Source organism: Parus major, chromosome 3 (assembly GCF_001522545.3).
Source record: "Parus major isolate Abel chromosome 3, Parus_major1.1, whole genome shotgun sequence".
Lineage (NCBI taxonomy): Eukaryota > Metazoa > Chordata > Aves > Passeriformes > Paridae > Parus > Parus major.
Genome location: NC_031770.1, coordinates 7952700 through 7969488, shown reverse-complemented (window position 1 = coordinate 7969488; position 16789 = coordinate 7952700). Strand labels below are relative to the sequence as shown.

The window sequence follows — 16789 nt, the reverse complement described above, 5'->3', positions numbered from 1 at the left end:
AGGGCAACAAATGAAAAAGACTGTTTATGCTCTCCAACTTGTGTTTGTTACTAGGCATTTCTTCTTCTCACCTTTCCATAATGGGCACAGGAACTTTGTTACTTTAAACAATGAAATCGTTCCTATGGGGGCAAAAACCACTCAGGTGGCAATGAAAAAGAAGGAATCTAGAAAAAAAAAAATGCTACACCATATTCATGGAAATATCTATATCATATGAGAGAATATCACAGACCACTTTTTCACTTGCAGAACTCATTTACCTTAACAGACTCTGCAGGCAAACAGTAATTAAGGATTTACCCCTAGAATTAGTACTTTATTAAAGTCCATTTGCAACCACATTTGAGTTTTATTTCTTTTCTGTCTGTTCTGGAACATTGTTATCCAAGATGTATCACCAGAAATTGGAGGTGATCCTTCTCTTGAAAATTAGTTTGTGGTTCATGTACTCTTTGGATATGCTCTCTAGGTACCTTTGATACCAAGACTGTCTCGATGTAAAGTTGGAACAGTACAGAGCTGGGTTAAATCCATTTTCTATCACTTAGGCTTTAAATTTGTCCGTGGAACATGTCCACACTAGACTCAGAAGAAGCCTCTTGGCAATACTGAATTATCATACTGAATTGCTTCCATCAATTTGCAGGGGCTGCCAAATTGTAATGATGCATGTCAAGGCAACCCAACACTGAAAAGTAAAAGATAGCCTCTTAAATGTTCCATTTATAAAGCTTTTTATTCACAGTCAAATTTAGTATCCCCTCTGAAATATATCACTTTACAAATTGATACCTTGCCATTACAAGATTTCCATGCCATATTCACTCAGCTTAGTAGTAAAAACAAGCTTTTGCTCTTTCCCCTTTGGTACAGCTGATGAAAACAATGCAGTTCAAGATCTGCTTCTTAGATCACCAACACTAAATATTCCATAGATCTGTAATCTTCTGCTACAGGGAAGGTTAAAAGTCAGCAAAAAGATAAACTGTTGGTTTTATCAATAAAATGTCACTAGTGTATCCCCACTGCAAAGGAGAAGTTGAAGGGGAAAAAAACCAAACTACCATTAATGCTAAGATGTTAAGAGTGCTCTGCAAAACAAAAGCATTCATGCAGACTTTCTGAAACTTTGTGTAAGAAGCACTACTCAAAGCAGGATAGGAAAAAGAAAATTATACTGTTCCACTGCAGAACTTAAGTGCATTTTTTAACAAATATGTATCATGTAAAATTCTAAAATGACAAACTGTATTTATTTTCTATAATGGGTGTAGCTTAAAACCCTTTTTTAATCACTGGCAAGTGAATGTCTAAGAAACATAAATAATAATATAAACTAATAATGCTGTTTTGACATCTTTACATCTCAATTTACAAGAAACTCATAGCCTTTGGTACACATTTGGGAAGCAACCACTTTCAATTATTTTGGGACTTCTAAGTTGGAAACCCTGTGCCACAGCTGCCACTTCCACCAATGTAACTCCACAAATCTGGAGTTTGCTGCTTGTGGCTCCCAAAAGCTTCCTGGGGCTGAGCTGGTACAAATCTTGATCAAGGTAACCAAGGTCTCTCCTTCTAGAGCTGCAGACACAGGTCACCATCACTTCCTGGGTAATGTGTGGCATTTACTATGAAAACCAGGATTTCCCTTGACATCTGTAATGGTCCCAGCCCTGCAGTTAAAAACTGAGGATCAGTCTCACTTTCTTAAACCCGAGAAAATTCTTAATCCTGAGAGAATTTTGTTTGCTTAGCTTTTACTATTCCAGATAAGTATGTTTGAGGAGATTTTCAGTGTAACTGCAACACTGACAGTTTTTGACAAAGCTCTATGCTAGCACTGATTTTCAAGGCCAGGGAAAATAAGATGACTTAATAAAAAACAAACTCTTAGGAATGCAGTTCTCCAGTAATAAAAATACTGAAGGAGTAGAAATGAGCCTCACTGATATGTTGACTTCCCAAGTCATATGGGTAGCATTTTTAAGGCTGGAAATTTAAGCCCTAGGAAAACTCCCTCTTTGTTTACAGCCACAGTAAACTCTCTGTCAGAGAAATGTTTTCTAGGAATAGATCTATGGAAACTTCACACAGCTCAGAGAATACCTAGTTTCTCATGTCAGATAATCATGGTGTTACAGTAAAAATCTCCTTATATGGCTAGGACAGTTAATGCCAAATTGCTATTTTTATGTAGTTATTTGCCACTAACACGAATGGGATTTAACATCCTGAGCTGCAGTTTAATTTCTCTTATGAAATATATTTTTGTGAACTTGGAAAATTCACCATGCAACCTCATACCAAATTCTAGTCCCAGCTGCCAACTTCACGTGCTCTCACCAACCTCACCACTTCCTTGGTGCAAAGAGTGGAAAGCAAGGAAAGTTACAACTCACTAAATGTCTGAATCAAAACAAAATTTTTAACAAAAATCACTTCAATGATGCAAAAAACATTCATAATCATGATTTCAATCTTCTTTCTAATAGGGCTGTTAGTGCATTTTAAGCACAGGGTGAGGTTGTGGTGTATTTGTCTGGGTTGTGTTGTGTCAGAAAACCAAAGCCACAATCCACACTACTGACAGCCATACTGAATGATGCAAGCCTTAAAAAAAAAAAAAATCACAAAATTGCATATGCTATATCTATTTAAACTGCCCTATTAAAAATGTCAACTACCTGCATATAATTAATTATGCCAGATGGACTTCTATCTCAGTGATTCTTAGCTAATAGCCTTGCATTACTCTTGTTTAAATATTTACCAATGAAACCTGTGTATTTTACTGGACAATGAATTATGATCCTTTTCAGAAATTATCCTTTTAAAACAAAACCTGTAATTGAAGCTTAGGAGGAAAATCATGTAATGGAAATGTCCTCCAATCCCCTTTTAATTAACAGCACTGTGCATAAGTACAAGCTGAGCTAGTAATTTCCTCAAGACAATGCCTCTCAAAGCAGAAGATGTTACCTCCCAGAAAATTTCTATATTAATGTGCTCTGGTTTGTGCTACTTCAGACCTCTTCTATCCAACCATCTTCCCCACTAGTGAAAGAACACCTGACCTATTTCCTTTTTTTTCCACACCTGTGAGTTTAATATTTTGAATCTTGTGCTTTGTACATGCAGACCTCAGCATTCACACCTAGTCCAGAAGTCTATTTATAACAGTCTAACACTGCCATCTGCAGTATCAGGTTGAAAGGGATACGAGACAAGGCACACAGACTTCCAAACAAACATCATCCAAACCTATTTAGAAGAACTGCTTTACACAAATGTGCTACTTTTGGTCAAGAACACACTTTGGGTCTTTGATTTTTTTTTAATTAATTAAACAAAATTAAACAAAAATAAAAAAACCTCCCAAGTGCAACAGCTCCTTCATTTGACACAATGGTGACATTAACCTGAAGAAATAAAGCATTGTAATTTTAGCTTTTTATGGGCCTTTGACATGTATACTCACATAAGCAGTCCTGTGGATATGAGGCAGCAAAACAGTTCTCTCGTTAGATGGATTGAAGGCATTGCTGTTTATCTGAAGAGTTTATTGCAAACAAAAATATGTAAATTCATACCACTAAAAAAGCTTCTGGACATGTAATGAGTTTAATAAACTTGTCAATGCATTGAATTTTTACTTCCAAGTATGTATTTTTAGATAATAAACACCTTAATTTTAATACCTAACTCAATTTAGCTCACAGTCTGCATTTCCTGCTGCAGTACATTGCCAAGGACAGTAACCATCCACTGAACATCATTCAGCTTGCAGTACTAGAGCTGTACTGCATCCCTCTGTTCTTATCATTTAGTCTTTCACACTAACATTTCCCCAACACTTATACGGACTGCTACTCAAACTGCATTTTTGTGAGTTAAATCATCTATTTTCCTTCGTAATTGTTAATTCCTTGCTAATTTTTAAATAGTTTTGGGGCAGATAATTGAGCTTTGCATTGTAGCATATTGAAAACTGCACCCACCTAACACCCCCTCCTTTCCTAAATAACTATTTCCTCACATTTTGAGGAAAAAGAGAGTACTTGCAAGATGGAGCAGTAGTTTTCATTGTACCAGAGGATGCTTTCCCTAATGAAGATTTGAGAAACACCAACAGACAGCCACGTTCCTACCACCCCAGAGCACACTTCCCCGAGCATCAGCACTAAGGGATGAGCACTGCAGCCAAAATTCCATCAAGTTCCTCCATGTGCTGTTTCCTAATAGCCATCCCCAGCCTGCTCCTTTTTTTGGACCCTACAAACTGCCCTGAGGGGATATCTAACTTTTCTACTGACTGGACACAGGGGCTTAGAGTGCAATCCAGGATGTGTGATTGTGGCTCTTGAAGCCCTGCTTTCTCAGAGGCAACAGAAGTAAGGGAGTATGGCACACATTCAAGTTGAAAGGCTAAAAATAATTTAACACAGTGAATAAACCTTACAAAACTCCACAAATTTCACTCAATGCTCTTTCATGAACACCACAGCCTGGACAGCAGTGTTTGAAACTTTTTAATATTGAGGAGATGGAGGACATATCAAAAAGTGTCAAAAAATCATTAAAAAAAATTGAATTAATAGGCATTATAAACAAAACACCACTAGTATTTATTACCACCAAGTATATGACAAGTCATAATCATCTGAGCAATGAAATGTCAAATGTGCACCAAATGGCACTTATATACACTTTAAATGTGATCACCTCAGTGACAAGTGTTCTGGACAAAATACAATCCTGTAAAGTTTGTAAGTATAATTTAATCTGTTATACAGCACTTCTGTGAGACACATTCAGTATGAAAAAACATTTCCAAGTTAAGTTCTAGGTGTCTGCTACTGATATGAGGGGGAAAAAAAGATTTAGTCCCTCTGTCGCTTTTTTCCTTTAGTAGGAGTTTTGGAAGTATGTTCATTTTCTGCATTTGGTTCCCAGAGTGCATTTTTTACAAATCTAGAAGCAGCTCCTTTATCCAGTTTTGATGCCTTTTTCTTGTCTGTTATTTCTTTGACCTTGTTCATGTATGTCCTTATTCTCTCCTAGGGAGAAAAAAAAAGGAAAAGTATTTCAAACCATTCTCCCAAGATCACAGCTAAAATGAATCAATGAGTAGAAGTTCTCCACTCTGCACACTTCTAGAACTACAATACCTAAAAGAATAGTATTATTTAAATAAATATACCAGGCCCTTTGCAAACTTGAGGCTTCCCTTTAGCATATTTTCCATCACAGGTACCTACCATACCATCTGCACAACACCCACTATAACAGGAACACAAAGTCCTACAGAGATGCAGACTCTGCATCTCATTTGCAGAGATATGGGAACTGCTCTTGCAAGCAAAGTTAGAAAATACTGAACTCAGTTTGATGTTTGACCTACATAACAATGCCAAAATAATGTTTAGGTATTTGACACATTTATGGATGAATTATACTGCTTGACTAATGTAAAAAAAAAAAAAAAAATTAAAAAATACAAATCATCAAGTCCAAGCAAAGCTTAAAAAGCATCTTACACTAAACCAAAGATGGTACAAGCATTACACATGCAACTACTCACAAGTCTAGAGGTTAAGTTCCTGAAATGGTCAAGGGGGATTATCGAGGAACTTATTTAGGGCAGCCTGATAAATTTCCAGCTATATCAGAAGTTCGTTTTATGGCCATAAATAACAATACAAGCCTGTTTCCAGGGAAAAGGGTATGCTTTCTTGATGTATCCTAGCCTAACAAAGTTATTTGGTGTTTATGGGCACTTTTTTTGACCAAACCACGACTTGGACTCAGCCCCACAGAAGTATACCCTCCCAGTTTAACAATCTCATTTATGTGCCTATTCACCCTCATCTGCTCCTGGAACAAATAAATAAAATTACTTTGAGGGGGTACTAAGCAGTGTTAAAGATGGGAATTCCCCTCTGATGTGTCTGCTTCTCTCTTCACTGACTATGGAGTATATTGACAGCAACTCTGCAAAACATTTAACAATTTAGTTTACAGATTTCAGGTCTATATATTTAGCCTAATATGGCCTTTAACTGTAGGGCCTTTGGGTCATACCAACAACAGTAACACACACACACAGACATATATATACACATATATATATATGTAGTGCTCTACCTGATACCTGAATTATAAATGTGGATTAACAGAACACGTGTGGATACTGCTAAAATAAATTTTGATATGTAACCCACACTTTTCTCACACAGTCATTGCCACCTCTTTGAATCTGTAACAAAAGTTACAAGACTTACACTACAGAACCGATTTTCAACTCTTCAGTGATCACTATAAGCAGCTGTCAAAAACTTGGCCACTTTTTCTGTATTAAAAACAACAGCTTTAACAAGGAGAGCTTTACAGGGTCTGAAACCATGATCGGCTGTAATATTTCTTTGGTGACTGAGATGGCTAATGAGAACAGATGGCAAACCTACATGGCGAATTAACATGGGAAAAAAGAGCTGGAAAATGTCAACTTGACAAAAGAAATGAATTCTGATAGCTGGAGTGTAAGTTTTATTAATACAGTTTGAATACCTGTATGTACACATGGAGAGCAATTCTAAAAACAAAATAATCGTGACAGAACAGTCTTTTATAATTCCCTTTCCACATGAATAAGAACATCACAATGCCTTTGGAAGGAAGAAATGTGCATTCATTCAACCTTGATACTTGCAAAAGGAAAAGAGATCTGAGTAACAATCTAGGCTATGAAAATATTCACTCCTCCTTCAGAGTTAAAACGACAGTTGTGAAGTAAAATATGAACATAAAATATCCACAACAGAAGAGATAAAAGCTTTTAGTATCACTAAATTAACACAATATTCAGACACTATATAATACAGGAGGAACAAAAAACTGACAGAAAGCTCATGAAATATTAACTGATGCATTTTTTAATATGATATAGTCTAGACTACTGAAAAGCTCACAAAATTAAAAATAGAAGTATTCTTGTTATTCAGGCTAGCTTTCCACATTTTTTAGTCCTCTCTTCCATACCACTGGTTATGTAAGGACTACATTTAAGCTAACTATTTTATATCTGCTGAGATTTAATATTTTCATTTATTCAGGAATTAAAATGAGTAGTGAGAAGTTTTGATTTCTGTTTTTGTTTCAGGCTAAATGATTTGGTTTTTTAAGTCAGCAGAATTTTCAAGATAGCTGGCCTTCCATACTGTAGCCATGCATCTAAATGGAATATAAAGACAAAACTAAAGATTTATTATCGGTCGTAAATATGTCACTAATGCAGAATTACTGGACAATACACATACAACTGGTGCCAAAAAAGCTTTTAGCTTTGTTGCTGAACTGGATTCTTTACTGCTGAGAAAATGAATTAATGGAGGGCTTGGAAGGGGGAGGGGGGCACGTTCCCGTCTTTGCTAGTAAATCAACCACACTGTACTTTTAGAGTCACACAAAAGTAAGAAAAGGCAGCCTCAGAGATTAACATGATTCCAAGTATTTATAAGAAAAAGAAATGCCATACTGGAAGTTGTAAATCATTATCAGGCATGTAACATTTTTCCATCTAACAGATACAAGTGAAAAGCTGCTCTGTACAGAATCCAATTCTCAACCAAAGGTGGAAAAAAGGAAAAGATAAGATGATATCATTCATCATCCTTTTCTTATTTCAGCAGACTCTCCAACTTTACTTTAAACAGTACTATTTAAAAGTAAAAAAAAAAAATACTTTCTTAATTTAGAGAGCCCAGCAGGGCACATAAATAGTTATATAACACCATGTAGCATATGCATACTATTATGGCAATGTATATTTTTAAATGTAGCTATAAACATTTTTTAACTTCTATTTGGGCTAACCATCCTGCTCAAGTAGGATGCATGCAGTGCAAGCAACTCACCAGTTCTTGTTTCACTGGATGTTCCTTTGCATTGATTCCCTGGGTAGCCAAGTATACTTGGAAAACACAAAGAAAAAAACAAGATTTTTTTGAAACTGAAGGCTGTCTGTGACTGAGGACCCTATCAAGCAGTCACACAGGAAGACCAAAGCTTCCACACAAAATCATTAAGAAGAATTATTAACTGTGTCATTCAGTATCTGACAAACTATTATGATCAAATATTGCAGCTAAAATACCCCCAAACAACTAAAATGGTTAAGCCTTTGGTCCCTTAAAGGACAGAAATGGTTGCCACAAAGAAACCAGAAACATACCCATGCATGTACAAAATTAGCTTTTCTAAATATAGATTTTTGATTCAGTTTCAACATCACTTACCCTATGGATGGTAATAATGTGGCTCCCCAGGGTAATTACGAGTTTATCATTATTTGGCTATGAAATATGATTATTAGTGTTTGTGGCTGTCTAGGTGTTCAAATGGTAATCATAAATACTGTTTTCCTTTTACCACATACTTACTCCAGAACATAGAATTTAATGTGTACACCGAAACCAAATCCAGCTTTGCTTGCTCAAGAGGATCTAACTAGAATGAAAAAAAAAAAAAAATATTCAAAGATTTTTTAAGCAAGATATGCACAGATTATAGTAATGTGAACATTTTATAATTGAAAATGTATTAATAAAAGAATACACACTGAAGGAGCACAATTTTGCATCATAACTTCACTGAGACTATGTTTATGCCTATTTCCATGCCATCACAGGACCATTCATTCTCTCCTCTCCAAGTATTCACGTAATTCTCCCAGTCTGAAGTTAAATGCTACAGTCACCACAAAAACAAAAGCATAATCCCTTAGCATGTAGCTCTTAGACTACTGCTCCCACAGTCAGAAATAAGTCCCTGTTTTTCCACAGAAAATTAATTCAAAATAGTTGTTGCTATCAATGGAAAGGCAAAAAAAAGTTTAAAAGTTGCTGAAATGTCAATATACGATCAATGAATGTTAACAGTACACATGACAGACTGTGTGTTCAATGCATGCTGGAATACTTAGGGAGTATAAAGCAAAGGAAGAATAAAGGTAATGAAGGGGTTTTTGTTTCCCTTGACTGTCAAAGTCAATTTATTATTTTAGTCCTACACAACTTCCAGAAACCCTGATAACATCATTGTACAGCTCACTAGTTCTAACATGGATACTGTCAAAACATCTGTGTTGTCAAGACTGTTTTCTTCATAATTTATTTGTGTAAGAAATCCTCACAGGATAAAGAAGTTCCCTCATGTGCTGCCTTTTTCTTGCCCTACAGAAAGAAATTACACATTAGGCTTTAATTTGTTACAAGACTGAGATGCTTATATGAAACTCTCAGGCACTACCTTGCCCTGATAAAAAGCCACATTTTACAGACTTATGCTCACAGCACAGCTTGAGGAGACAGCTCAGGCTCTGCAAGTCTAGACTTCTGTAATCAGATCAGCTCTCACTTCTGCCAGTTCACCTTCACATCCTGCTGGGTACACCGGTTCCATTCAGTTTGTTTGTAAAGAAGCCTCAGTCAAAAATGTGAATGATCTCTCCATTATGGCAGAGCATGTTAAGGAAGGTCAGGAATAAACTGTAATGTCCTCGAGCTAAATGACTCACTGGTAAGATTATCACGTATCAGCTTGGAAGAGTATGTGTTTCACTGCTGAGCCTGTAAGACCATCTGGATTTCTTAGAAATGTAAAATCTAACAATAGGTGTCAAGTGTAGGAGTGTCATTTTTGTTATTCCTCAGTGCAGTGGCTGGCCTAACAGAACCTTTTATTTCAGTTCAAACTCTCAAGTATTTGCATATCAATAAGGTTTTCAAAAGGAAGATAACTTACCTTTTGCAAAAGCTCACTCCTAGAAACTGACATCATTTTCTTCAGCATCTCATCTACAGAACCAAGAGACTTTTCAAATGCTGTGAGATAATCATGAATTTCAGTGGGGTACTCCTCCATGTTACTATCATCTTCTGACATTTCCATCTGGAAAGTAGAAACAAAAACAATAATGATTTTCATTAAGTACCTACAGAGTCAAAAAGACTAACTTATAACACAAAGCACTAGCATTCATTCATTAAACATTATAAGAAATGCCTACATGTGAAGAGTTCCAGCAGGTAATGTCAGCAGCAACACAGTTAAAGGTCCTGTAATTTCAGGGCTATCTCCTAACTCCTGTGCAAAATGGCATGAAGAAGCATTACAATTTACATGACTTTAGTACCTATTCTTACAACGGTCCTAAAGCAGTATTTAGCTTTTATGATCTGTGATAGAAGGAAATTATTTGCATGTTTTTAAAAAGTGCTCTTTATAGAGCTACACCAAGCAGCAGGCAGGACACCAGGGAAAAAAAAAACCAAACAAAAACTAACTACCTAACCAAAAAGAAAAACAAATCACAAAGCAAACCAATGGGAAACAGCTTCAGTCTTTCCTAGGATTAGACATTATTTCAGCACCGATTATGTCATGGTCAGTTCATTTAGGAGTAGGTCAAAAAAATTCTTCTTGTGAACCCTGTATCCAGTTTTCTGGAGTCCCTATGGGGTACTACAATCCCCGATCTAACTCTACCTGTAACAAAACTGAGTTGTTTTTGGGATTTCAGAATACTCTTGAAATCCTGTCAACCCATCAGTGCACAGCTGGGAAATAAGATGTGAAAAATGCCAAAGCACTCCTTTTTTGTTCTCAGAATTCATAGTACCATGGTATGGCTACTGCTAAGGCATCTGGCTGCTGGTTTATAATCTGTATCTTTAATTCCTCTCGAATCATAAATAGTGTATTATCTTAGGGAGCTAATGTTACTGAAAGCTGAGTTATTTTCTACAACTTCTACTGAGCAACAACTTTTCCAATGTTTTAAGGAAAGAAGAAATACGTACCTTTCCTGCCTGTTTGGTGAGCTGCAGCAAGAACAGTGGGAGCACCTGGATCACTACCGACTTTTCTTCTTAGAATCAGTGTGATAATCCCACTCTCTGGATGCTGAGTACAGAAACGGAGAGACTGCACTTTATCTATGAACACCAAGCCACACAGTCAGTACAAACAGCAAAAAGCTGTCACATCACCAGAGTTTGTTTTAGATAACAATTTCATCTTTCCCTGGCAAAAACATGGGATATGTGAGAGGCTTCTTTCAATTTAAACTGTCTCTTGGAGAAGACGATTGGGAGAAAAAAAAAAGCGTGAAGCTACTCAAACTTGTTTACAACTTCAGTTTTAACCACACCAGTGTGATTCCAGAAACATGATCAGCCAGTTAACAAGCCCAGTTTCACTGCTATTGTTAGCATAGTTAAGAATTATAATCCTACTCAGCTGCATGACTGCTTATCCTGGTCAGAGCTGGTTTTCGCACTGAGTACAGAATCACAATGCCAACCACACTAAAGGTCCCCACCCTTTCTATCTCTGCCCTTCCCAAGAAAAAGCCCCTCAGGTAAGAGAGTAGCCAGCTGCACCTTCCCCCACCTTGGCCATTTCTTTTGTCTCTCATAAGTACCGGTTGTTACTGTCTCTTACAACAAATGGGACTAAATTCCATGAGAGAAAGGAAAAAAAAGGAAAAGTCTTAACCTCCAACAATCTCACTTCAATGGAACAAGGCTGCCCTTTAGCCTGTGTACAGAACCCTTCAGTGACAAGTCTGCTGCTTCTGCCTGGGGAGCAGGAAGAAATTATTAAACTTGTGTTTTTCTGTTCATTTTCACAGGAACTAGCAAGTTCCTACTCCTGCTGTGTAGGGACCTCTCTCTTTTCATTACACTGTTGTTTCAGCATAACTAATCTGTAAGCAGGCTATGTCACAGTGTTGGCACATGCCAGCAGTGAGGCAGCAGCCAACAGCCTAAAATAATTTTGGTAACATTAACAACATGAGCAAACTACATTAGAAAACATCTACAACAGAAACTCCACAAAATTGTTTCTGCCAAAATCAACACATGAGTTGTGTACTCACAACCTGCAGAATGGCAAAGCCAAAGACGAGAGGAACTCCATGACTCTCTAAACATACCCAAAAGCTATACTGGCCTCAGGAGTAATGTTTCAGTTATTAAACAACACATAATTTTTCCTGAAAGTTCTTCAAGTGTTTCTTTTTGCATTTTGAGCAAGCAAAAACTTAAGTCAGTGCCTGAAGACAATGTTTATTAGACAGATTTTCTGATTTGAATTTACTGACTTTCAACCAGATTTTATTTGGCACTGGGTTCTCACTTCAAAAATTACTATTCAAAAATTAAGGATAGTAGAAATATTCAGGTAAGAGAAGTAATGAAAAATTCTAGCTAGGTAAGTCATGTGAACAATGGGGAATTCTAAAGGAAATAAAACAGAATTTTTCTTACCAAGCAATAAGACCTATTGTGATGCACAACACACAACCTGTGGTTGTGTTACAATGGTAACACTTTAAAAGATCTTTAATTTTGAGAATGCAAAGTAAAGTTCATAACCCATAAACATAAAATACAAAAGAAATTGATTACTTTGATTAAGGACACTGAGGCAAAAAGTGATGAAAAACGTTGTACAACTTCATAACATCAACTCACCAGAAACAAATTTCCCTTTCAATGACCCTGAGCTGCCATGTAGTTTTGGGAAAAAAAAAAAAAAAGAATATGTATTTGAGGAAGAAAAGTACTTTAGATTGCAAAAGTAAACCATTTTCATGAGGAAATCTAAGCATTGCATTTAGGTCTGTTTAAACAATGTTGATTAGTTTCCATAGATGGAAAATTTCTAAATATTCTGAAATTTCTGAAAAACTCTGAATAAATTCTCATTTATTCAGAAAGATGACTACATTTATGTAAACTTCTGCTAAGAAAACAAGGAACACCTTGTTCTCTTTGTAGTCAACATGCCAATATACTATAAACCAAAGTAGGTAATACAAACTACAAAAAGGGAGGAAAATATCAGAATATTAATGAACCACAGAAAAGACACCAATATGGAAAGGAGAAAGAGAAAATATGTCATCTTCCACAGACTCTATAAAAACAACTACACAAGTGACAATCAAAAGCAGTTTGCTGTAGTGTTAACAAGGTTATTGATCTAAGATACAACCAAGTTAAATGCCATATTAAGGTATTTTAAATAAAAACAAACAAAATACAGATGATTGTGCACAGTACTACTAGCAAAATTAGCTATATTTATCGTCCAGCAGAAGGAAGAGAACTACAGACCCCGTTTAAGAAAAGAACACCCAAGAAAAAGAAAAACTGCAGTCAATTTTCAGGTGGCTTTTATGAATAATCTTTTAATATATCTAGAGGTGATTTAACACCAGCCTTAGAAAGCAATTGCCAGCTGGCTTAAAAAGCAAAGCCAAACTTCTCTTCCTGCTCACGCCCCCCCTGCCCTCAGCAAAACCTTGTCAGACTGAAAGATATAAATTCTAATTAGGCCACAAGTACCTCTGTGAGAGATTTTGCTGAAGATACATTGTGATAGTAGTGGAAGCTACATGCATCTGTCAACATGGCAATAGGAAACCACTTAAGACAGAAATGAAAAATGCTCAGTCTTCGCATCATGCGTGTGGTTTTCAACTGGAATTCAAACTTCAAGTTCGGGATAAAAATGGTGTGGTTGAAATATTTTTAACATGTAAACAGAAGGCAAGAAGCAATCTAGCATTCTGCTAAACATTGCAATTCATTCATCATGTTAATTCTACATATTCCTTAAGCACTAAAAGGCCTTTTCTTCATACTTAGCTCAGATTTTTTTGTTGTTGTTGTCAGATCACGTAATAAAAAACAGACTAGGTAATTAGATTATTTCTTCTTTTCATAGATATTTACAGATTGCATAGAGGAAAAAAAACCAGAGAAAACACAGCAAACCCAAAACCTTTTGGTCAGGGCACGTAAAACTGCTCTCAAATTCAAAATAAACACATGAAATCATCAATACGACAAACCATCTATGTCAGCTCCTGAAACCTGGCACTGTCCTCCCTCTTGTGAGCTCTGACTCACAACCTGCAGTGAATGCAGATGATGTGCAAGTGCAGCAAAGTTTAACTTCTGCCCTAACATTGTACTTCACTGCTGTGGCTGTAGGGCAACAGAACAACCAGCATCCTAAATTTAACGCAACCAGAGATGAGCATTAAGTTCTTTGGCCACAAACCTCCTTAGGGCAGAGAAATCCATGTATGCGAAGTTCTGAGTACCAAAGGCTCTAATCTGTGACAGACACATGTTATTGCTGATAATAAATAATTAGTTGCCCTATAGTCATCACTGTGTCCACAGGCCTGCTTTGCTTTGTCCCTTCAAGCCTGCTTGGGGCAGCTGGAAAGCAAATCTGGTACAATTAGAGCACTCTTGCAATGCCAACTCACAATCCTGTTTGCAAGAAAGATTTCCATTGCAAAAGTGAAAAAGCCTACAGTGAAATATCAGGCATACACCAGTAGGCTTATCTTGATCCCCTTAAAAATATCCCAACTCAAGCAATGGTAGTTAAGCAGGGCATAATTTGCAATATATTACAACTGGGAAACAGCCAAGAAATCCCTGCCTTCAAAGCCAGGCTCCAGCCACCACAAAAGCCTGCACAGAGCCATCCTACAAAACAGTCTCTTGCTGATGCCACTGAGTCACTTGAGCTTCAAAGGATTTGCAAAGTTTATTCTCATCTGTTTTAAAAGGAGATTAAAATTGTAAGGGTGGGAGTAATATTACAGGCTCATTTACACTTCAGCCACTGGTGGATACCCCACAGGAAAACAGTTATCTCAGCTTGGATTAAACATCCCTCATTCACCACAGCCCCATCTATATCCACTGATGTAAACCTTCAACTCCATCTGCACGATTCATAAAGCACTTTTACTCTCTGGAATCAACTGTCCCAAATTCCACATCTTTGATGACACAGTGGTTTCTTCTTCTGAAGAAATCCAGTATAACCTGTCTCTTGTTCAGCTGCAACCCATCAGTACACCCAGCATAAATACAATAATAAAGACAGCTTTCTTCAGGTGTGTGCAGAACATTTCTTTGTGAGATGTTTTCATAAAAGCTCCCACACTCAGATATGCTGTCACACTTCAGCTCAAGTTCACTCTAAATTGATACTTAATTTGGGTCTCTAAACTGGTCTTTAAAACACACTTTTATTGGCACTGAACCTACCAGGAAATTCTTGTGCAGCAGAAGTTCTCCTTGGACAAATCGGTTTACACACAGTGGGGACAACAATCAGTATTGAATATTTCTGTCCTACCAAATTTGCAGCAAATAGAAAATTATATGTCTGCAGTTTTCACCCCCTGTATACTTGTAAACTATGGAGAGTTTGCTACTTCTAAAACCTGCTGTCACTCTCCACTCTCATGGTGGTATCAACACCATGAATATCCAGAATTAAAGCCAAGAGGTCTTTTCAATCCTTTTAAACTGAAAAAGCACTTCCCTTTATCAAAATGCAATTTTCTGTATTTGCAATTCATGCAGCGCCTCTCTGTACCATTTTGAACAGCAGTCCATGTATATTTTTGGGTGGTTTTTATTTGGCTGTGCTATTACTTTTATTTGGCTGTTCACTATTTAGAAGCGTGTTTACCCATTTTTTGGTTCATTATAATGCAGTAACTGTGGGATGTTTGTGTTCTTAGCATCAGTTTTATTGATGCAGGAAAAAACATCTACCTGAAGCTATAGTGGACATTCCATTCCAGTGCACTGTTTATTTATTTAGAGGAAAAGCAGACCACAGATGAAAAAACATGCTAAAAATCTTAAGTTGCTTCAAAGAGAAAGGCATTTATCAGAAAGATTTGTGTGACCTGGGCACTGCTTTCCTGGTATAAAGCCTGAAAATTCTACCAATTGCTTTCAAGTTTCTCACACTCTGGAGAAGAGCCTTGGGTTGAGTGTTTTCTCATTTCTTTACCAATGGTCATACTGCCACAGGATTAGCAACATCCAGGTGTTTCAGATTTGAAGTGGTTTTTTAATACTTTTAAAACCAGTAATTTAAGCCTGACACCTTTCAATGTTGATTTTAAGGTCCAGTTCTTCAATTTCAGTCCCAAAAATTAGGTCTTTTAATTGGCAACATCTGAAGTTTTTCTAAAAGTTTAACATTTTCTAGTCCAAAGTCCATTCCACGTTGCTGGCAGCACCTAAGCTTGTGGTCAGAAAGCTGCGACAAAGAGTAAGGAAAGGGAGATTTTGACCTTTGCAGCAACATAAGAGATACAGATGTTTCATTACAAGGTGCGCATAATTTGAAGTACCTCCTGCCTTTCTGTTGGCAGAAACTAACTCTTTTTTAAGGCCTAAATATTATCCACACTGTGCATTCTCTTTGGAAAACTTTGCCAAGTTCTCAAGGCTCCTCAAAAGCTGCAACACCATTTTGCTAATTTTTAACAGGAATGAAACCGTTTACTGCCTACAGAACATCCATCCTAAAAATAAAAAAAACTAATAATAATAAAAAAAAAAAAAGCGCCTACGTTAAACATTCAAGGCCAGGCCGGACGGAGCTCTAAGCAGCCTGGCCGAGTGGAAGGTGTCCCCGTCCATAGCAGGGGGTTTGGAACGACGCGGCCTCTGAAGCCCCTGCCAACCCACACCACGCTGCCATTGCACACACCGCGCTTACCGCGCTCACCGAGCAGCGCCAGCAGCTGCCTCCCGACAGCCGCACCTCCCCGCTCCCCGGGGCCTCGGGAAAGCCACAGCAAACCCCCGGGGTGGCGGACAGCCGGGGGCCGGCCGCTCTTACCTGCGGGCGAGCACGGCCCGGGGATCGGGCGGCAGCG

At 37.3% G+C, this 16789-nt stretch overlaps 1 protein-coding gene across 2 annotated transcripts; it reads right to left on the bottom strand.

Moving 5' to 3' along the window:
* Positions 1-4517: 4517 nt before the first annotated feature.
* C1D (C1D nuclear receptor corepressor) lies at positions 4518-16789 on the bottom strand. 2 transcript variants are annotated; one of them, XM_015623139.3, is made up of 6 exons: positions 16753-16789; positions 10866-11000; positions 9808-9954; positions 8445-8511; positions 7920-7975; positions 4518-5063 (listed from the first exon to the last, which is right to left on the bottom strand). In XM_015623139.3, the coding sequence occupies exons 3-6, from the start codon at positions 9952-9954 to the stop codon at positions 4887-4889; spliced, it is 447 nt and encodes a 148-aa protein (XP_015478625.1). In that variant the 5' UTR covers positions 10866-11000; positions 16753-16789; the 3' UTR covers positions 4518-4886. The 2 variants fall into 2 exon arrangements, with proteins under 2 accessions (XP_015478625.1, XP_015478626.1); XM_015623140.1 differs by having other exon boundaries at positions 4611-5063; positions 10866-10968.

Coding starts and splice junctions, on each gene's coding strand:
- C1D (XM_015623139.3), bottom strand. CDS start 9,954: ATGGAAATGTCAGAAGATGATAGTAACATGGAGGAGTACCCCACTGAA. Junction 8,512..9,807: donor GGAGTGAGCTTTTGCAAAAG/GTAAGTTATCTT, acceptor TTTTCATTCTAG/TTAGATCCTCTTGAGCAAGC. Junction 7,976..8,444: donor ATTAAATTCTATGTTCTGGA/GTAAGTATGTGG, acceptor GTGTTTTCCAAG/TATACTTGGCTACCCAGGGA.